At 47.8% G+C, this 21,099-nt stretch overlaps 7 protein-coding genes across 7 annotated transcripts; 3 read left to right on the forward strand and 4 right to left on the reverse strand.

Moving 5' to 3' along the window:
* The first annotated feature begins 832 nt into the window (after nucleotides 1-832).
* F4812DRAFT_318650 (glycoside hydrolase family 47 protein) lies at nucleotides 833-4,260 on the forward strand. Its single transcript, XM_047931413.1, has 3 exons — nucleotides 833-3,517; nucleotides 3,602-3,817; nucleotides 3,890-4,260. Exons 1-3 carry the CDS (start codon nucleotides 942-944, stop codon nucleotides 3,966-3,968), a joined length of 2,871 nt encoding a protein of 956 aa, XP_047791393.1. The 5' UTR covers nucleotides 833-941; the 3' UTR covers nucleotides 3,969-4,260.
* An 859-nt stretch (nucleotides 4,261-5,119) lies between these two features.
* On the forward strand, nucleotides 5,120-7,361 carry F4812DRAFT_318769 (proline-specific permease). Its single transcript, XM_047931414.1, has 2 exons — nucleotides 5,120-5,553; nucleotides 5,641-7,361. Exons 1-2 carry the CDS (start codon nucleotides 5,363-5,365, stop codon nucleotides 7,118-7,120), a joined length of 1,671 nt encoding a protein of 556 aa, XP_047791394.1. The 5' UTR covers nucleotides 5,120-5,362; the 3' UTR covers nucleotides 7,121-7,361.
* F4812DRAFT_318770 (uncharacterized protein) lies at nucleotides 7,362-8,919 on the reverse strand. Its single transcript, XM_047931415.1, has one exon. The coding sequence runs from the start codon at nucleotides 8,406-8,408 to the stop codon at nucleotides 7,602-7,604; it is 807 nt and encodes a 268-aa protein (XP_047791395.1). The 5' UTR covers nucleotides 8,409-8,919; the 3' UTR covers nucleotides 7,362-7,601.
* A 1,497-nt stretch (nucleotides 8,920-10,416) lies between these two features.
* Nucleotides 10,417-11,843, reverse strand: F4812DRAFT_318782 (membrane fusion mating protein FIG1). Its single transcript, XM_047931416.1, has 3 exons — nucleotides 11,528-11,843; nucleotides 11,388-11,456; nucleotides 10,417-11,306 (listed from the first exon to the last, which is right to left on the reverse strand). Exons 1-3 carry the CDS (start codon nucleotides 11,553-11,555, stop codon nucleotides 10,606-10,608), a joined length of 798 nt encoding a protein of 265 aa, XP_047791396.1. The 5' UTR covers nucleotides 11,556-11,843; the 3' UTR covers nucleotides 10,417-10,605.
* An 893-nt stretch (nucleotides 11,844-12,736) lies between these two features.
* F4812DRAFT_421980 (alpha/beta-hydrolase) lies at nucleotides 12,737-14,806 on the reverse strand. The gene is made up of 4 exons (XM_047933607.1): nucleotides 14,142-14,806; nucleotides 14,000-14,087; nucleotides 13,592-13,944; nucleotides 12,737-13,522 (listed from the first exon to the last, which is right to left on the reverse strand). The coding sequence occupies exons 1-4, from the start codon at nucleotides 14,287-14,289 to the stop codon at nucleotides 13,320-13,322; spliced, it is 792 nt and encodes a 263-aa protein (XP_047791397.1). The 5' UTR covers nucleotides 14,290-14,806; the 3' UTR covers nucleotides 12,737-13,319.
* Nucleotides 14,807-16,404: 1,598 nt separating this feature from the next.
* F4812DRAFT_318820 (uncharacterized protein) lies at nucleotides 16,405-18,111 on the forward strand. Its single transcript, XM_047931417.1, has 3 exons — nucleotides 16,405-16,792; nucleotides 16,851-16,906; nucleotides 16,967-18,111. The coding sequence occupies exons 1-3, from the start codon at nucleotides 16,496-16,498 to the stop codon at nucleotides 17,706-17,708; spliced, it is 1,095 nt and encodes a 364-aa protein (XP_047791398.1). The 5' UTR covers nucleotides 16,405-16,495; the 3' UTR covers nucleotides 17,709-18,111.
* Nucleotides 18,112-18,483: 372 nt separating this feature from the next.
* Nucleotides 18,484-21,009, reverse strand: F4812DRAFT_421987 (uncharacterized protein). Its single transcript, XM_047933608.1, has 4 exons — nucleotides 20,143-21,009; nucleotides 19,953-20,060; nucleotides 19,506-19,882; nucleotides 18,484-19,436 (listed from the first exon to the last, which is right to left on the reverse strand). Exons 1-4 carry the CDS (start codon nucleotides 20,329-20,331, stop codon nucleotides 18,845-18,847), a joined length of 1,266 nt encoding a protein of 421 aa, XP_047791399.1. The 5' UTR covers nucleotides 20,332-21,009; the 3' UTR covers nucleotides 18,484-18,844.
* Between the last annotated feature and the right edge of the window lie 90 nt (nucleotides 21,010-21,099).

Raw genomic sequence — 21,099 nt, forward strand, 5'->3', positions numbered from 1 at the left:
AAATAAGGTACTATGAGGTATCTTTTCAGCAGCCTTACTGCCCTATACCTAATGCTTACAAAGTGTATGTGTGGTAAGGAAGTGCTACCTTCTCCTTCTTACCAATCTCGCTGCCTAAGGGCCTCCTCCCTTGCCTGCCAGCCTGCTTACTCCCCACGTCCCGAGGTCGTTTCAATATTCTTTTTTTTCAATGTCTCATAACCTTCAAGTGTATACTTCTTACTAAACATTTACAGACTCAACCACAATCAATTTTTATTACTTCCCCATTACGAACCCAAAGTTGTTCTTGTTTCTTTCTCATTTCTTGTTATTGAGCACCTTCTTTCCCATGTCCCAAGCGTCATCGTACCTGTTGGTTTCTTTTGGTCGGTGCGAACGCCGAGCACAAGCCTCAGACAGCATGATGTCTTTCTTGGCTTGTCCAAGAGATCCAATGAAGAAAGATGCCAAGGATTTCTGAGGCCTTATCCACTCAGCTGTACATTTAGACCCCTAGCACTTCCATTTTTGCAGCACTTCATCCGCCCTGCGGCACGGCAATTACTCGTTGCGGTTATTCTCTATTCTTCTCTATTCTTGCTGACCACCTGTCCTTCTATTTTGTTTTGTACATCCATTCTACTATATCCTTCTGTCGTTCTTATTAGCGAGCTTCTTAACAAGTTCTTCCTTTCCTCCTCGCTTTTCAGTTTCGACCGATTGGAGCTCGTATTCCACATAGCTCACCTACTTAGGATTGCGCCGTATCCGTATTAGCCCTGGATCTACCTGGTCTCTAGCAAATTTTGTGTAAATTCTCGGATGAAGATGGTAGAATTGACTCTTGGTTGATGCTCGTTTTTGCTTTTCCCCTCGTCCTTCGCTTTTGTGCGAAGGAGACGTTGGCTTGAAGGCCTCAGGGCCCTCCGTTCATTCTTGCCCCTCCTGTCCGCCTCTGTATGTCGATTGAGCTTGCGAAGATGTTGCGCCTACGAAGGTATCGGTATTACGTCTTCTTCGCTGCCGTCGTCGTACTCCTGCTTTACCGTGTCTCCCGGAATAGCGAACAATGGGAGTCCGCCACCGCGTCGATTCCCTATAAACCTCTACGCAAGTCTCCGGGGCGAGACTTCGGCGCAACTAACAAGCAGTCGCAGCAACCCCTCCCTGGGAAGAGCAGTACTGGATGGGCTGATAGGGAGAGTGATATATCGCGCCACGAGCAAGAGAAGGCGAATAAGGACACCAGTGAGGTCAAGATCCCCAGCCTAAAGCCCACTGCCAGCGAAGATGTCCCCAGCAGATTCGATTCTTCCACAGACACCTCGACGACAGATGCCAGAAAAACCAGAGTAACCGTATATGACAAAGAGGGTGCAGCGAAAACCACTACCGTCCCGTTGATTGATATACCAGATAAGAACGTTGGTCAAGGCGCTAAGGGCAAAGGCGTTCACGGGAAACCGGGCGTACATAAGTCTAAGCCGGAGGCTGAACCAACTAAGCACTGGAAGAAGTTCCCCGAGCATTTCCCCGTTCCCGCAAATGAAATAATTCCCTTGCCGACCGGGAAGCCTAAACCTATACCTGCGATCCAATACGATTTCGATAAGGAGTCACCCGATGTGCGGGAGAAGCGTCTGGAACGCCTTGCCAAAGTAAAAGCTGAAATGGTTCGAGGCTGGAATGGTTACATGACCTATGCCAGAGGACATGATGAGTTGAGCCCAGTATCCAAAAAGTTTCGAGATCCTTTCTGTGGCTGGGCCGCGACTTTGGTCGACGCCTTGGACACGTTGTGGATTATGGGCATGAAGGAAGAATTTGAAGAGGCTCTTCTGGAGGTAGAAAAGATCGATTTTACCACTTCCGCATATCGCTCCGAAATTCCTGTTTTTGAAACCACTATTCGATACCTCGGCGGGTTAATTGCAGCGTACGATGTCAGCGGCGGTAAAGCTGGTGGGCATGATATTCTCCTCGAGAAGGCGCTCGAGCTCGCGGAGATCCTCATGGGCGCCTTCGACACGCCGAATCGCATGCCTATTTTATATTACAACTGGAAACCAGCTGTCGTGTCGCTTCCCAAAAGAGCCCAAGGAGCAAGTGTTGCTGAGTTGGGCTCCCTCGCCATGGAATTCACCCGTCTCGCTCAAATAACCAAGGAGAATAAGTATTATGATGCCGTAGCACGCATCACGGATGCGTTCTACGAATGGCAAGAGCGAGGGACTGCGATCCCAGGTATTTTCCCAGAACATATAGATGCTAGCGGATGTAATAGGACGGCAGAGGCTATGGTCGCTGCTCTAGAGGCCGAGCAGGAAGAGCAGCGGCAAATTGAGCTGAAGAAGTCTAACTCTGATACTTCCAATGGTAAGTCCGTTGAGACAGGCGATAGTCGAAACAAATCAAGCAAAGACGAGTTCCATACCTTAGAAAGACGCTCTCAAGTGGGAACACCCAACGATGATGGCACCAAATCAGTCAAAATCGTAACAAATGGTGAGGAAATATACGCTCCGTCGGAGAAGACGGGTGCTCCCAAAAGCAATAAGAACGACAGGAGCGAAAGTAGTCCTGTATCTCGGACCCCTAGTAACAAGTCGGAAGAGTCCAAACCGAAGGATAAGTGTATTCCACAAGGGCTGACACCCGGGTCGTTCTATTCCAACCAACAATACGGCATGGGTGGAAGCCAAGACAGCACATATGAATACTTCCCCAAACAATGGCTGCTCCTTGGTGGTCTCGAGCCCAAATATAAAACCCTGCATACCAAGGCTGTCGCGGCTGTCAAGAAGTGGCTATTATACCGGCCCATGGTTCCTGATGACCGTGACATACTCTTCTCTGCTAAGATCAACACCCAAGGGAATCCGGAGACCGATGCCTCAACCCAGTGGGAAGTCACTCATCTCACTTGCTTTCTCGGAGGAATGTTCGGGATGGGCGGAAAGGTCTTTGAGGTACCAGAAGATGTAGAGATCGGGAAAAGGCTCACCGACGGCTGCGTATGGGCTTACGAAAGCACTCCGAGCGGTATCATGCCAGAGGGCGCCACTGTTGTCCCTTGTGCTGAGGCAAATAACTGCCATTGGAATGAGACTCTGTATTGGCAATGGTTGGATCCTCTCCATGATACACACGATGAAGAGGTTAGAAAATTCGATGCTGAACAGAAGGAGCGAAAAGCCAAGAAGCTGCAGACGACGGATAAGCCGACGATGAAAGGACACCCGAATCTGGGTACGGGGACTGAAGAGACGGCGTCAAGCAAGGGCGAATCGGCGGATACTAGAATTCATAGGAGAGTGCCTCCACCAATACACAGTTATCCGGATCGGGCAGAAGGGGCGCGAGACCTTACAAGCAGCGATAGAAGTCAGGTTCCCCTTCAATCAGAAGAAGATGATAGCGAAGTCCCGGAACCGGTCCGCCCATTGTCATCTAAAGAATACGCAGAGAATCGTATTCAGTCGGATAATCTACCACCCGGCTTTGTCAGTGCCAATTACCACTCATATATCCTCCGGTAAGTACCTATCCCAGATAATAATAATTAAAGTATAGTTACAACATACCACGAGCTAAAAAGTCCAACTAACACTCTCCATAGGCCGGAGGCCATTGAGTCCGTATGGTACATGTACCGCATCACGGGCGATAGCATCTGGCAAGAGAAGGGGTGGAAAATGTTCAATGCCATTGTTAGGCAGACTCGGACGGAGGTTGGTAACAGCGCCATCGATAACGTATTATTAGAGAATCCGGTCAAAACAGACCAGATGGAGAGTTTCTGGTTAGCTGAGACGCTGAAATATTTTTACCTGCTGTAAGTGACCTCGTGCTAACTTGAAGTTGAACTCGAGGTTTTTGCAAAACTGATTCCTGACGAGCTTTACAGATACTCAGATCCTGACCTCATTAGCTTGGATGAGTGGGTGCTGAACACAGAGGCGCATCCTTTTAAGAGGCCTGTTTGAACGAGCGCCTAGGCAAAGGCCCAAATAGATCATTCTTTTTTTGCATAGAATACCAAACCACAACCAAGTCCGCAATGAGAACTCAAGCATAAGGTACCTGCTAATATATTTAGAAGTTTCCTACCTAACCCATGGCAGGCATTCATTTGCTGGATAAATCTACTCTACAAAAGCTGAAGAATTCGTGAGCTAGTTATAGGAGTTTGTTCCACGTAAGTGCAGGGATAATAACGCGTCATCATCATCTACCACGAGCACGTAGAGCACATAGAGCACCTATCCGTATTTATTATTATTATTATTATTATTTACGTCCCTTTCACCCGACGGGCTAAGCAAGACAGTCTATCGCATAGCCAAGACGAGAAGAGGATTATTTTCTACGTATAGAAAATATGTTGATAGAAATACAGCCTCACCGACTCGGGGATTATTGACGTTTTCGGAGGTGTGGGTAAAGGTAAGTTTGGATAGAAAGTAAGTTCGGATAGACGCGGTTTTATTAAAGATATGATTGATATCTTAGGATGTATCTACATTGGAAGTATATCATCAGCCTAAGCAGCTAAAGTACCTAACCTAAGACCAATTCGAGTCACCGAACCAACTATATTCATGCATAGTCATAAATTTCTTTTACATAACCTGGCTCCGAGCGCGGCATTGACAGGGGCGACACCTATGTGGGTAGGAAGAGGCTTTCGTCCATAGACGCTTTTATTAGTCCCAAGTAGATCCAAAAAGGCCTAATAAGTACTATTAAAGTCCAAGGCACCAAGAGCCGGCACAAGACGCCATAATACGAATTACTGGGCCTAAAGATGGCCTTAGGACAAGAGGACCCAACCCCCGCCTATTGGTTCGGGCCTATCTTTTGTTATATCTCTCATACGGGTTGACGGGGTAGGGGTCATATCTCTAAGGATTATCTTTCTGATAACAAATAATAACCTGAACCACGCTTGGCATTGTTTGGCGACGCTTGAACCATCTTCTCCGCAACAGACTAGCCTTCAAGTGGCAAAGCTCAGCCCCAGGCCAACCCAGACCATTTCCTTTAGGAAGTCCGCCCGGGTGCAAGATCCACTAAACCCCATGGAAGACGTAGGTACCTAACATAGTACTACTATGATAGTACTCCTATGGAAGAGGAACCGAATCGCTGTATCTCTTATATGTACGTAATAACGCGTTTTAATGAGATCCGGCCTCATGATATTAAAATCTATACCTTGGGGTTACGTCTTATTACTCTTGCATTCTGCATCTCACCTGAACCTCACATTCCAGCCGTCCGGATCAAGTCTAATCGTTGAACGTCCTCCCACTCACGCAACGACCTATGAAATCGCTACCCTGGTTTATTTAAAAACTTTCGTTTCGCAAATTCGAACATGGGCCGCAAAAGCGATGATGATGTGGCGTATGCTACGGACGGCATCGGCCGGATCGAGTCTGAGCCGAAAGGTGCAGTACTCGACCGCACCGCTTCGAATCAGATGGGAGAGATGAACCTCGAAAGTGGCCATCAACTGGAAAGAGGACTCAAGAGTCGACACATCCAATTCCTTGCTCTCGGCGGAGCGTGAGTCGCCCCTTATATTTCTCTACGCCTGCATACGCCATACCATGCGGCCAATGAAATTGATAGACTTGCTAACTCCGCTTCTAGGATCGGAACTGGTCTATTCGTCGGCTCCGGCCAGATCTTAGCCACCACGGGCCCGGCACCGCTGCTCATGGCGTACTTGTCTATGATGCTTGTAGTCTGGGTCATCATGAACAACCTTGCGGAAATGGTAACATATCTTCCCATGAAGGGTATCTCAATTCCGTATTTCGTCGGCCGCTTCGTCGAACCTAGTCTCGCCTTCGCTGCCGGCTGGAATTACTGGTACGCTTACGCCATGCTGCTCGCCGCCGAGTGCACAGCCGGCGCTATCATCCTGCAGTACTGGACTACCGCCGTCCCGGTCGCCGTCTGGATTGCTATCCAGCTCATCGTTATCCTGCTGCTGAACATTATCGCGGTTTCATTTTTCGGCGAGGCGGAATTCTGGTTTGCGAGTATAAAGCTTCTTACTATCACCGGCTTGATTATCCTAGGTATCGTCCTGTTTTTCGGCGGTGGCCCTGACCACGATCATCTGTATTTCAGATACTGGCAGGATCCGGGTGCTTTCAAGCCGTACTTGGTGGAAGGAAACACTGGCCGTTTCTTGGCTTATTGGACGGCCTTTGCGCGTGCCGGTTTTTCGTTCGTCACGTCCCCCGAGCTTATCGCGCTTTCGGCCGGCGAGACCGTGGCACCCCGACGCAATATCCCCAAGGCGGCGCGCCGTTTCGTGTGGCGACTGGCCATCTTCTACGGCCTGGGTTCTCTTGTCATCGGTGTCATCGTCCCCAGCAACGAGAAGATGTTAATGGCGGGTGACTCGAACGCGTCGGCCAGCCCCTTTGTCCTCGGTATCGCGCGTGCTGGAATCAAGGGTCTTAACCACGTCATCAACGCCGCCGTGCTAACCTCCGCGTGGTCCGCAGGCAACGCTTTCTGCTACTCGGGCTCGCGTGTGCTTTACTCCATGGCGCTTAACGGCCAGGCCCCACGATGGTTCGGACTCACTACGCGCCGAGGCGTGCCGTATGTTGCGGTACTGTTCACTCTAGTAGTCGCTTGCCTGGGCTTCCTCAACGTGTCCAACTCTGGCGCACAAGTGTTCCAGTGGTTCACCAACATCTCGACTATCTCCGGCTTCATCGCGTGGATCGTAGTTATGATCACGTACATCCGATTCCGAAAGGCGATGGAGCACCACGGGTTGCTCAACGTGCTCCCCTACCGAACACCGCTGCAGCCGTACGCGACGTACGCCGCGCTGTTCATCATCATAATCCTGACCCTGACCAACGGGTTCCAAGTCTTCTTCCCGTCGCAGTGGAGCGTGTCCAACTTCCTCGCCGCGTACATCACCATCCCGATCTTCCTGGTCCTGTACCTCGGACACAAGCTCGTCTATCGCACGCCCGTCGCGACCAAGACCGAGGACGTGGACGTCTGGACGGGGAAGAAGGAGATGGACGATCTTAGCGCCGCGGACGAGGAGCGGATTCCGCGCAACTGGTACGAAAAGGTTTGGTACTGGCTTGCTTAATTTTGGTATGATTATACTTGTTTGAGATACGCAAGGGTTCGGGCGAGGTATATGTGTTATGAGGTAGTGTGATTCCATTGTATTTATGCATTGCTTGTACAAAATGAGAATTTTAAAATAGATAGGTGTCTAACCTAACCTGTGCAAATATATTTGAATTTATTTAGATCTGGATCTTGAATTACGCAATATTAATTGGGAATTTCCTTTCTAATGCTAAGATTTTAAGATCCGTATTTTAACAACCTATCGCAGCACACATCAATGAGATGGTAATAATTAAAGCTTTGCATTATATGCTAAGATGCTAAGATACTGTATATATAGGTACCTAATATCAATTCATATCCGTCATCAGCTTAAATCCGCTATTGTTTATACCAGTATCATTACCCGTGATATCACCCTCCTCACATTCAACCCATCCAATCAATCATGTCATATAATAATCATAAATCGCCCAAACCTAGGTAGGTATGCTTCACATAAGAAGCAACCCTAATACCATAAGCCCGAGGGTAACGCATAAGCTAGTCTTGGGCCGGAACTGCACACCCCAAGACCCAGGTCCCGAAGACCCCGTGGACCCCTCAGCCGACTCCGAGCCGTCTGCCGAAATTGTAGGAGTAGTACTAGTGCTAGTTGGAGCCACGTACGTCGCCGCGACCGTAACCTCGACCACGCCAGCGCCCCCTTCCTTCTTCGTATTAGCCAGGAAACACACCGGCGTCCCGGACGCGCCATACCGCGGGCTTCCCCAGCCCCAGAGGTCGTTCGTCACGGTCGCCGACGGGTCCCCCGCGCCGCCGCTGCTGCTCGACGGGGACGTGCTGTCGGCATACGTGACGAGGTACGGCGTCGCGCGGCCCACGTTCGTCGCGGCCAGGCTCGCGAGCGGGGTGCCCGCGGTTCCCGGGGCGCAAGCGGTCCTCGGATCGGTACTAGCAGGCGCGAAGGCCAGCGCGGCGGTCTGGGTTCCGGCGACGCCGCAGCAGATGAGGTCGGCTAGGTAGACGGGATGGTGGGGGAGGCCGGCGTTAGGGTCTGAGTAGGGGATGATAGGCGACGAGGTGCTGCTGTTGTTGTAGATGTCGAAGGAGGTGTCGACGATCACGCCGTCGCAGCATATCCCCTGGTAGTCGTCGGGGGAGCTGGAGGGGGAGCCGCTTGCGAGGGGCTCCGGACATTGGGCGCCGAATAAGTTCGCGCGCGGGGAGTGCGGGAGGAGACACCATTGAGAGATGGCGCCGGTGGGGATGGATGTTGTGATGGAGGATGGGGATGACATTGTATTGTATTGCAGAAGCGGGTGGTGTTAGTCACTGTTAGTTACTAGGCACCTGGATAGTTACATATATATGTCTTATACCAGGTGACTACATCGTATTTATACGTCTGTCTGCTGTGAGGAGAAGTTATTCATCATTCATCATTCATAGCCTCTGTCATATAAGGTCTCTATGCCGTCACACTTTATACAAATACATAGACGATGCCAAACTTGAAGTAAACACGATTGGCGCTGTAACTCGGCTCGAACGATCAAGTTGTATTAGGCAGCCAATACATAACCCTTGCTATTCACGCCCAGCTTCTTGCTTGTTCGCTGTAGTAAGTTGTAACGTAACTAATGCGGGTTACATGAAGACATATATGTACCTAGGTACATAAGAGGTACCTAATCTACAAGGAATCCAAAGTTAGCCTATTTGATTACTTGAGATAGAAGTGAAGCATCATGAGTTTGTAATTATATGAAAATAGTGCCTAGGTTAGGTACTGTAGAAGATCAAAATCTCCTTGTAAAGATGGTTGTATTTTCTAAAACTGAACTGAACTTAAAAAATGCCCAAATTGAGGTGGGTTAACCCCACAGTACCTGCTAGTGGTCCTGACTCGTAGTTGCACAGTGCAGACAAGTACGATTAACAAACACATATCCCCTCCCCCAAACCACAGCAGCAGCAGCCAAACTTTCGCCAACTCCACTGTATCTCAATAGCGAACAGGAAGGAACTAACCCTCAAGACCCACACCCTAGCCTCCCCACTAACAGGTATAAATACCTGGCCTCCCTCCCATCCATCTTAAAATTTTTCTTCTTCTTTTCTTCTTCATACTTACCTTGGGAGAAAAGCCCTCGCTCAAGAATGAGGGCTTTTAAGGGGGGAGACCTGCATTGCACAGCGCGGAGTCGACCCTCTTCTATTATCCTTCGTGGATCGTAGTTCCCGTAATTTTTGATGTCATTCCAAACTCGGTTTTGATTTTCATTGTGCTCGATGCCTAGTTGCATCGTCATGAAGAAGATTCTGCGATGCGATGCCAACTTGTCCATTTTGATTCGCCGTGATGAAATGCTAAATATTAAGCTCCTGATTATTGATGCTTTGTTATCGTGGTGAATTGAAAACAAAAATGAGGCAAAAGGCATCGACTTCTCCGATTTTGCCCATGGATTTTCCCATACCATCATCGTGCCCCCCCCCCCCCCCCTACTTTCGGCCTCATCGTCAACAAGGTCCTATATCATAACCAACGTCTACTATGACCCTCTACAAAACACAACTTCAAACCATGTAAAACAATTAAAGCCATGAATCGCAAATGCCTACTTAGTACTCTCTCTTAGCAATAAACATGTCACAACCAAAATAATCATCACACTTCACAATAACCAAGAGAGAAATTGTGAGCAATCGAGTTGAATTAATCAATCACATCCAACGGCATCAACACCAAATAATAGACCGGGAGTCCCAAGCGTGCAAAGATGCCATTCTTCTTATAGATAATACAAAAAATCCTATGCGCCAGCTAGGACTTCCTAACTCTTCTTTGCCTTGCCACTTCACCCAACAAACAGGCACGCCGCTTCACCAGATCAACGGCAGCGTGCCCGCTCGCTCGATCCCGCATAAACAAACATGTCCAGGTCTTCTTCGTCTGTCAAATCGTCGTCCCTTCATTACCGACCCTCTCATATATGTGTGTTTATCATGTGTGTAACTCGTCCGTATTCTTTTCTTTCCCCTTCTCCTTCCAACCTTTTCGTGTCTGCGTCCGAATAATTGTTTCGTAAAAAACACGCCATTCGACATTAACATCGACCGCGATCGTCCCTTCGTTCGTAGGTGAAAAGACAATGACAATAAATGGAGTCGGCAAAATGCTGCAACTCAAGGTGACAAAAAAGGACAAAAATCATTATTGCACCGAGGAAGAAACCCCCTCCCCCTTTCTTTGCCAACTCCGTTCCCAGATGCTGACCGATCAACAACAAGAAATATCGTCGTCTTCTATGTCGGACGAGTTCCCCTGCCTCTCTCTCTCCCATATACACATATATGACACGTCGCCGTGACGTGCCACTCCGAGAGAAAAAAAAACAATATACTTCCGTTGCCGTTGCCGTTTTTTAAAAGTTTCCTTCCTCATTTCCCTTATTTATTTATTTATTATTGTTTTGTTTTCTTCTCCATTATTTAGTCCGCTAGTGCCGACAGCACCCTGATACTTAAAATCATGACCAGCAGGCCGATGGTGACGATGATGAGCAGCGTGAAGCTGAACCAGCCCATGACCATGGCGCTGGAGCCGATCCCCGACAGGACGCTGCCGTTGCCGAAGTCCTGGGCGATGATGGAGGCGGCGACGGAGGCCGTGTGCTGCCACAGGACGGACACGAGGACGAAGATGGAGGCGATGAAGATGATGGCGAGGGCGACCTGGGAGACAGGACGGCTGGGGAACGGCTTGATCTCGCGGTCGGAGCCGTCCTCGTCCTCTTCCTCGTGCCAGCCGGGGAAAGTGGCCAGGAGCAGGAAGCAGACGAAGGCGAAGATGATGGCGATGATGATGAGGTAGGGGAACACGATCATGTCCTTGAACTGGCTGGCCAGCCAGATGAGGTTCAGCGGGTCCTGGTCGACCGATACCTCATTGGCCAGCGCCGTCGCATTGTTGCTGCATAGCCAGGAGCCGCCGTCCGGGTTGATGCAGATCCCGAAGTAACCCACGCGGGCCTGCAGGTGCGCGGACCCGACGATGTTGCTGATGGCCTGGTTGACGTTGTAGTCGACTTGCGATGTGTCCGGCACGGCCGTGTACTTCTCGTAGTAGAGGGAGAGTAGGAAGATGTCGGGTATGAGCGGTGAGGATGACGAACAACCTGCCAGTAGCAGAGCTATTGATCAAAGAATGCTGTTAGTACGACAATCTAATCCAAGAGACAATGCAAAAAAAGCTGGAATGTAGCCCAACGTACATAATAATATTATTGAGACTGCGATTAGTATCATCAAAACATGGTGGTATCCGAGGAACGGTATAAACCCTATAATGATCCCATTGTTAGTACTCGCCGACTAGAGACAGTGGGGGTTTTCTGTTGGGATTTGCACTTACGATACCAACCGATCCGAAAATTAGGCATCGTTTCTCTTTATTCCCAAAGAATCCCGAGGTGTATTACCCTCTTTCCACTCCCGTCCTCCCGGGGAGCGACGGTGTGGCCTAACGAACTCGAGCGGCGCCAACGCTGGAATGCGACGACGTTCGGGCGGCGAGAAGGGGATGCTCGAGACGGAATGCGAACAGGCACTGCTAATCTCGAAAATCCCACGGCCGTCGTGTGGAATGTGGTCACCGTGCTCGGACTCTAACCGTAGGCACGGATATATAAAAAGAGCGGACCGTCGTCGTCGACACAATTTGTTTTTTCTAATATCGTCGATACCTAAATATCGGTATTAAACCTTTTCTGTGCTTGTCAGATTCACACTTCGAACAACGCAAGGCACGGAAGGGTATTGTGCAGTTGCTGGGTGGACGAGGTAGGGCGGGTTCAGGTGAGGAACCAAATGATAAGGTAAAAGGTGAAAAAGGTATGGGGTTGGTAATTGATAGGGACGATTAGGTATTGTAACTTAGAAGTTCAATCGGTTTTCTTCCGGACAACAGCCCTTTGCCCTTCGGAAAATCCTAGATGGGGAAGAAGAGTTAGAATTGTCTATGGAGACTTGGTACGGTTAGCAGGTTCTAATTCTTCTTTCCCTCCTTTTTTTCCCTTCGATACTACAATTGTGGGTAGAAGAGAGGAGGTTGGTAGTAAAAAAAAAGATGGAGTGTGTACGAAAGTATGATCTAAAAGATGTAGATGCATGAGTTGCAGTAGAGAATCTGCAATTGGCCCTGCCACCTGGATTTGCGGTGATGATATCGGGGCCCAAGACCAGGGCCGAGTAAATAAAAGATGTGGCTGGGGGTTGCTAGAGCGATGCCCACCCAGTAAAAAGCCCAGGAAAGCCTCAAATGTTATGTGGAGCCAAGCCAACCGCCAAGCCCCGCCTACGACCTAAATAGGTACTTTGTTTTTTGCGGGTGGTTGGCCAGTCCGCGGAGGTACCCTGATAGCCAATTGTTCCTGCGTTAGCAAGACAGAGCTGGCCAATCGAGGACGAGATCATGCAGCTAGAAATGACGTGGTCTTTTGTCCACCTCACCGTACCAACGTACACAACAAAAGGGTTTTGCCGATATTCCGCAGGTAACAATTGGTGCCCTATTTCAGCCTGTACAACTGCCATGGGTAATACGATCTCCCCCATCCCGCTGTTGCACTACTTTTTACTCGATCTATTCCACCATGAACTAGGGAATCGGCATTGGCTGTATCTCGTGCATTAGATCTTTTTATTTTTTTTTACGAACGTTAATTAATCATAGGTACGTTTCAAGTTTTTCTATAAAACATTTTAATTCGTAAATTCCTTGTATATCAAAATTCAGATATAAACGATCGTATCGATAATGTTAAAAAAGTCAAGATCTGTTGTTCCCCCCCGATAATTCCCGGTTTTGATTCCTATTAAACACGGATGATGTACTATGTATTAGGTAACTTCAGGGATCTTCGCCATTAAATCTTCCGAAGCGTTGGAAGAGCACGACATAGCAGATCAGGGCAGATATTATATTTGCTCGCTCTCAATCTATTAATTATTCTTCTTGGTGCATAATGGGCCAAGTATAGGTTTTCATTAATCCCCTTTTAGATCCTCACATTGACGAAGTATCTGCCTTGAGAACTTCAAATAGGAATTCTGAAAAATCATAAGAGGTGGTTCATTTCGGCCAATTATTCAAAATACCTATCCATTCCGGAGACTTATAACAGAGGCACCCAATAGTTTAAGCCCTAAGCCCACGCATTAAACCACCTGATGGCCTGGAAGAATGCCTCTTCTTTCCCAAATTTCTGCTTTGGATCCGAAATGTTCGCTCTAACACCGAAGCCGTGCTGAGTCCCCCCGTACAACGCAAGGGAGTAAGGGAACCCCGTTTCGAGAAGCAGCGCCTCGATTTGCGATCGCCTCGCGGCCGGCGTCAACTCATCAGCATCTACGGATTAAAAAGGTGAAGTTAGCTTGTAAAGATAATCCACGTTGAAAGTCTGCGGGAGTCACCAACCTGCCGCCGCAATACTAGCAGGCCCCTTCAAAGCCGAGATCTCGGCATCCTCCAGCAAACTCGGATGAGCAGCGAAACCCACATCCACGCCCTTCCCCTCCGCCAAGAACCGGAACGTGTACCGGCCGCCAAAACAGTACCCAGTAGCCACTACCTTCTTTACACCTAGCGTGGTGCGCATGAAGTCGATGGCAGTCTCGATGATAGGGTCGCTGACTTCGGGCCGATGGTCATCGAGAAATTTGGTCGTGTTAAAACCCGGCTGCCCGTTGATATCCCCTGGAGCCGGCGTGCCGTTGAATAGGTCCGGCGCGACCGTGAGATAACCCGCTCGTCCGAAGCTATCCGCCAGTCTTGAACGATGTCAATTTGAATCAAATGCACTGTAGTATTGTTGTAGCGACATACAGTTTGTTTTCCAGCAACTGGATACCGAACACGTCCGTCAAATATAATACGCCTACATCCGATGTATTGCCCGTGACATACATATTGACTATTCTAAAGTAAGCTCCTTGTCATCGATATTTGCTTGGACGGAGGAACATACTCCCTTCGTAAAGTTGCTCCTTTCCAACTGGATCGCCGCTATGGGCAATGATAGAGGTGCCCGTAGGGGGACAGTCTTCGGACACCGACGTCGCGCCGGCTAAAGCGCCAATACTCAACAGCGCAACTAAAGAGGTAAATCTCGGCATCTTTAACGATATGTGTATACTGGTAATTAGTTGAGGTGGAAGAGATTCTCGAACGACTACGAACGCTCTCTCCTTATATATCCGGAAATCGGTTTTAAGAGAGTATAAAGCCGTCTGCCAAGTGATAAAGCCCACCGACTTCCTCTTCAAGCAAAGCAAGCGTGTGGAGAGCGCTCTCGGATACTCTTTTGGGCATTGCGTTGTGACGGTAGACCTCAAGTCGACTATCGGCTAATCATCATCAATACCTAGACGTCCGTTACGCGCGGTCGTCTCTTTGGCTATGATGGCTTAACATTGCTATGCTACGTCAATTTATGCTTTGACAGACATAACTGCCCAGGTGAATATATGTATTTTAATGATCGGCTGCACCTAATTAAGGTAACCTAATGGAGTCTAACAGTCCATTTTGATAGCGCCAGCATCGGCGGCTAACTATTGTGAAGACGAACATGACTCGATCAAGCCTGCGCAGGTATAATTTTGAAAATCAAATACTGTGCCCCATTTGGACCACGCATAATAACAATTGACATGTGACTCAAATCAACGGTTCTGTGTTATCAGAATGATCACATCAAGTCGCATGGTTCATATTAACATTGTAGGGTACTTGTCAACATACCTCATGTGTACAGAGAGTGGAGGGACATACTGTACATATACATAATCATAACGGTAGAATGAGCATTTCCTCTCCCTCTCTACTTGAAGTAGATATATAATGCTATTATATATGTCTATAAGATATAGTATCTTTCTAACCAGTTCAATTAGGAAGTGATTTTTGATTTCGTTGCTATTACCGTTGCGATTTCCGGAATGAACAGTGTTTACTCTCTATAGACTTGGTAGCTACAATTGAAGGATGGTTTTCGGGGGGTTTCTTGATATTGGTCCAACTTGAAATATCTTCTAGTTTCCTCAAGTCTATGCGAATGAGGATTCTTACACGAACTTTCACCTGTCCCATTGCTGAAAGTATGTGTACCCCCTACCTGTCATGGGGACCTTGGAGGTCAGTATGTTCTAGCCTCAGAAATGTGCATTGCAACCCTTCAAGGATGCGAGGGCAGATATCCTATCTACGTTGTCTGGAGCCTCGAGCAACACTAGGTTCTCATTATAGTGCTTAGAACGTTTCTATCTTAATATATAATATATGTCTGATAACTATAGCGGATACAAGCTGTTACGGAGTTATCCTGGTTCATTCAGATGTCCTGTATAGGGCTTCGTCTTTAGCGAAATTGTAATGTTATTAATCCATTATCTTTAAATCCGTCGACGGACTGAGCGGATTGAGCTTCTACGATGAGAGAAACACGTGCGGAAGCTTCGGATGGAGATAAAGTATGTTTGTCGGAGATAAACATCGTGCGCTCTGATCCTGCGAATAAATGAAAATCGCGACATGCTCCCTAGGTAATTAATCAACATCAGTGGAGCTTAGTAAGACAATTCTTTCAACTTTATGTCTTCAACTTGTCTTAGCTTATAGAAATATTGAAATATGTAATACATTATGATACCTAGGTAGGTAGCTAACAAAATATTGTTAGTGATGATAACTAAGGCTTATAGAATTACCTGTTAAACTATAGCCTTATGAAATCATGCTAGACTATTAAGTGAATGGTATTATCGTGACCACACGTGGAGTAAAGTTGTGTTAGCCCTTACGTGTATCCCCCTATTCAAGCCATCGTTCTAGACCGCCTTATAGAAAAACTAAGAGCGGTTATTTTTAGGTGTGGCTGAACCAAGTTTTGACAAGTTAGGATTCGTTATTTTTGGAGTGGACGAAAATACGCTGTCCCAGTTTTGCGCGTGTGCTGAATTCGGAAGTTCGTTTCCTCTTGAATCCTCCCTCAACCCTGATAATTTACAACTGTATAACATCACCAACAGGCATGATATTTTCTGTTACCGATAGAGACAAGGCGATAAGCGGAGTTTCAACTTGTAAGTATCTACCTATTTTGGCCTACATAGAGAATTCAGCTACTATTTACGACTCTCAAACTCAACCAGAAGAAGTGATAATATGTTAAAGGATTAGTGTTTCAGTATTTGTACCCCAGAGTGTTATATTCGAAAGAGGCAATGGAGAAGACTTGGAGGATATATATCTGATCGTCCTACACGATGGGCTAAGGAAGGTATGTGATCTGCAGCGGTCATCTCACATCTCTCACTCACCATGAAAGCTTCCACTTCATACCTCCTCACTGCGCTGGTCGCAGGCGCCTACGCAAAGGACCAAGGGACGTACGCCGTGTTGCGGTTCAACAATGCCGGTGGTCAATTCTCTACCGAGGGCCGAATGGACCCCATCGCCAGCCCCGGCTCAGACAAGACGCACTCTCACGGAATAATGGGTGGAAGCAACTTCGATGTTGTTGTGGAGGGTGACCAGCTCCTAGATGCCAATTGCACCAACGCTAAGATCCTTAACGACAAGTCGAACTACTGGGTGCCTAACTTGTGGTTCCAATCCGTACGTATTCGGAACAATCGCATTTTATGAACGCTAAGTATCGCTAACTTACCCGAAGCCAGTCAACGGCACTTTCAAGAAGGTACCCTTGTTCTACATGAACGTCTACTACTTGTAAGCTACAGCCCATCTCCAAGTCGCCGTTGCCTGAGGCAGTTTCTAATCGCTTGTCAGCTTCGATGCCACAAATGATGAGATCAAAGCTTTCCCACCGGGAATCAAGATCATGAGTGGCGATACCGACAGGAGGACACCGCCCGCAACCGGGGGTCTCCAGCTCGACCCCACCAAAGGCGAGATTCAAGCAGTTCAGTGGACCTGCCCCACGCAAGATGCCAACATTCCACGATACCCGGCCAGTTCGGACGGCACCAAAGCCGGACTTCAGGACCCGTCGAATGCCGGTGCCGGAGCTGGTTTCCCCGTGGTAAACTGCGATGGATATGCCTCCCCTCTCCGACAGGATATCCACATGCCGTCTTGCTACAACCCGGAAGCCGGCTTGAACGACTACAAGAACAACACGGCGTTCCCGACGCCCACCTCCGGCGGAAAGGTGGACTGTCCCCCGGGTTGGGTGCACGTCCCTCACCTATTCTTCGAGGTCTATTACGACACCCCGCAGTTCCAGAACGAGTGGACTCCGGACGGCCAGAATCAGCCGTTCGTGCTGTCGAACGGCGACCGCACCGGATACAGCTCCCACGCGGATTTCATCTCCGGATGGGATCAGAACACTCTTCAGCGGATCATCGACACGTGCAATGCTGGTTTCGTCGGCATGGATACGTGCCCCGACATCCCCGGTGGCTTGAACACCGAGATATGCCAGATTCCGAGCAAGAACCCCGATCCAACTGAGCCGTGGATCTCGCAGCTTCCGGGAGACAACACAGTCTCTGGATGGGGAGTATAAGCCGTACTACTAGGCACTCTTCCTTTTATTCGATTCATTATTGTATATATTACCCGCGGCGGGCCGTCTGTATGAGTACCGCTCTGTTCATGTGTATATATCTTGCTGGCGCAGAGGGAAGAGCATTGGGTTGTTTGACGTTATATTGTCATAAGTATGGCTATCATTTTCTAACTTGGAGTACAAGAACAAATGTATAAAATTACATAGGGATCGAATATGGGAAATTATAGACTTAGGTGCCAATCGAACAGAGTTGGATAAGCAATCGCTCGTTTGCGAACCTTCCTACTTCATAGCTAAACTTCCCTTATAATATTAAGAATTCTCATGCTATTCCCTCTTTGGAAAACGATGAGATGCTAGCGTTAACCCGGAGAGAACGACACAGCGCTAATGAAAGACTTCGAGAGAGTTAATAGTTAAATAAAAGCGATATAATCCATATTATATATTGTATAGTAATCCCCGAAGTGTAGGGGTTCAGATCACAACTTTCCTATAAGCAATTTAAATAAAATGTATACTCTTTATCTCTGCATCCAAGCTACGCCTTCTGTATAAAACTACCTTTGCTGTAGTTTAGTAGATAAACATAATATAGTTAGCTATGTAGGTACCTAGAGCTATCTTAGTTTGTGCGCCGTATCGTTCAAACAACTTAATTTTTTTTTATACCGCCCAAGATGGGAAATTATCTGAGTCATCCTGCCTCTTCTAAGAGGAAGGCTGACGGAATTTCCACGGATGAGAATGAGAAATAGTTCAGCATCCCCATTAGCACAGCGCCTAAGAAGGCCAAGACAGACAATAATGATCCGAAGTCCAGGCGCAAAGGCATGGATATTCCGGTAGGTAAACCGAGACCAAGGTACAGTCCATATTTTAAATGTGCTTGCATATCTTAACATCAAAGAACTAAATACCACCTGGGTAGTAGTCGTGCTCACCCAACATAGTCGGGGAGTCGTGTAGAACCGAAAGTTTGTAAACTAGGTGCCGATGACATTCTATGCCTTGAGTTCATATGAAGGTAATTCATCATAGAGGCGTATATTTTCGAGTTAACCTCCCCAGTTATTACGGTATGTGGAAGCACTATGGTATTACTTTGATCTTTGTATTAATTCTATATCTCAGCTGTCGTCTTCACTACCTGTCTCTCGATTCCCAACGGACCACACTTGTTTTACTATGATGCCGTCAGGTGCCATGGGTAACGACTGGGAATGTACGCTATCGCGATTCCCCGTAGTTATAATCGTTCTTATCCCCGTTTGGAGGTTAAGTTTGAGGTTGGGCATCGATTCCGAGGACTTGGTACTTCGGATCGACCTTCCGTCGTCTTGCGCATCTTGTTTGCGTGATCGTTCCAGGTCCATGCGGTTAAGCTCCGTTTCGCTGCCGTCGAAAGGCCTCCTAGCACCGTTCGTTCTCAACAAGCTCTTGTCCCGATTCACCGTGTGCCGTGAAAAGGGGTTCGTGGTATTGAAATATTTCTGCGAATGCTTTTTCGAATACTGCTGTGGGGTGTCCGTGCCCTTCTTCATGGGCCAGAAGCGACGGGAAAATCGGCGTAACAGCGGTCCGAAGGCGATGAGCGCTGAACATATGAGTCCGGAGGCAGATTCTGCCTCTCCCCACGCTGCAACTGGTACAAGATCGTATGAGATATCCACGGCCACCTTGGCGAAGAATACCATACGGCATATCGATACGATACATGTGCTTTTTTTGGTGCTAGTTAGAAGAGCTGACGGCAATACGACTTTGGACGAATCTGAGACAGGTACTCACAAGAAGCCCAAGGCAAATATGCCGAGAACCGCCCACATCTTCTCCCTTTTCAAGTTAAGACGAACAACCACGGGCACAGGCAGCGCAAGGATGATTACATCGGTTAAAATATTGCCTATGGAATTCATCCATCCGATGAGGCTGCTATCCAAGCACTTGCGATCGGGCGAAAAACTCCAATAGTCACGGATGGGCGTGCAGGGGAAAATAAAGGTGAACTGTTGCGCGACGACCCAACATCCAACTACAGCCATAGTAGAAATATAGTATATACGGTAACGGGGTACCTCCTGAATTAGCCGGTAATACTGGAGGAACAAACTGAATTTTATTACCATCAAGGTCGCATTGTAAGTGATCGTCGTGACGTAAAAGAACTGTAAGCGGATAAATTAGAACTTGAGGACTTCACCAGTCGAACTCTTTCGGGGACATCGGTGTTCATACTTTAAAAAATTGAATGAGTTTTTCTTCGCTATCGATGTCGTATATATGAGAACCTAATCCGTATCTCGTATGTATGCATTGGAGTATGCCGTTGGAAATCATCCCGATCTAATAGGGGAAAGTCAGATGCTATTCATTCCTTATACCGCGGATTGATACCATTAATTCGCAGGTGTAACAGACGGCTTACCATTCCAGCCAGGGCCATGTAATCATCGAGCCAGATTCTCCTTAGAATGAAATGTCTTGTGTATAATCGTAAACACACGGCTATTGTAGCGGAGAGCATACATAATACTACAGCTGTTATCGTATGGCCGGCTCGGTTGTCGTGCGGAAGACGGCTGATGGCCTCCGCGTCCATGCCATAGTAGTCCATCTTGTCGCCGAGTCCTCCCCGGATTCACTCGGAGTGCTACCAGATCGTTCGGTAGATTCAGTTGAATACGATTTCCACAAGGTACCAATCTTTAAGACATCTTGTCCTAAGTCAAATGACGCGACCCTGGAGAAAGGTAGGTACGAAGAAAGAGAAAAAGAAAAGATCGAAGTCGTTCATCTCGGATCCAGGTATGTAATGCAAGGCACCTATCAGCCACTCACGTTTTCATTTGCTGTGGAGTCGTTACCATCTAGTGTAAATTCGCCTTGACGCATTTTGCTGCTGCTATCTCCCTACGGGTTAGCCTTAAGATGATCCCCGAAACTAGTCTTTGCAGTGACCTGCTTCGCTAGGCTACGATTGGGTGATTGGATGGGAAACTTAACAAATGGAATTTATCCTTTACTGGACTATGCCGGTCCACGATTATTGAAGCTATCCGCATCGTAGTTTAGCCGCATTGATAGTAGGTTTGAGCATTGAGCCTAGAGCCTGTTCCTAGATCACCTAACTTGGCGGTCTAAGTAGTGTAGTTATGCTTTCTAGGGCCAAGCTACATTTCTAAAAGGCCTAGGTATCAGCAATTTTGGAATAGTCTACCCCTGATTCTACTTTTCGATGGATACGTTTGATGGCGAAATCGAAACTACCGTGATCGTAGGGGCTAAAATGTCATTGAAGGAAGGGATCCAATAGCAAGCCTCTGGCCCCATTCAGATTGATCCCCAATGTGACAGGAAATCTCATGCATACCTAACCTTACCT

The sequence above is a fragment of the Daldinia caldariorum genome, assembly GCF_022478825.1.
Source record: "Daldinia caldariorum strain CBS 122874 unplaced genomic scaffold F4812scaffold_5, whole genome shotgun sequence".
Taxonomy (NCBI): Eukaryota; Fungi; Ascomycota; class Sordariomycetes; order Xylariales; family Hypoxylaceae; genus Daldinia; species Daldinia caldariorum.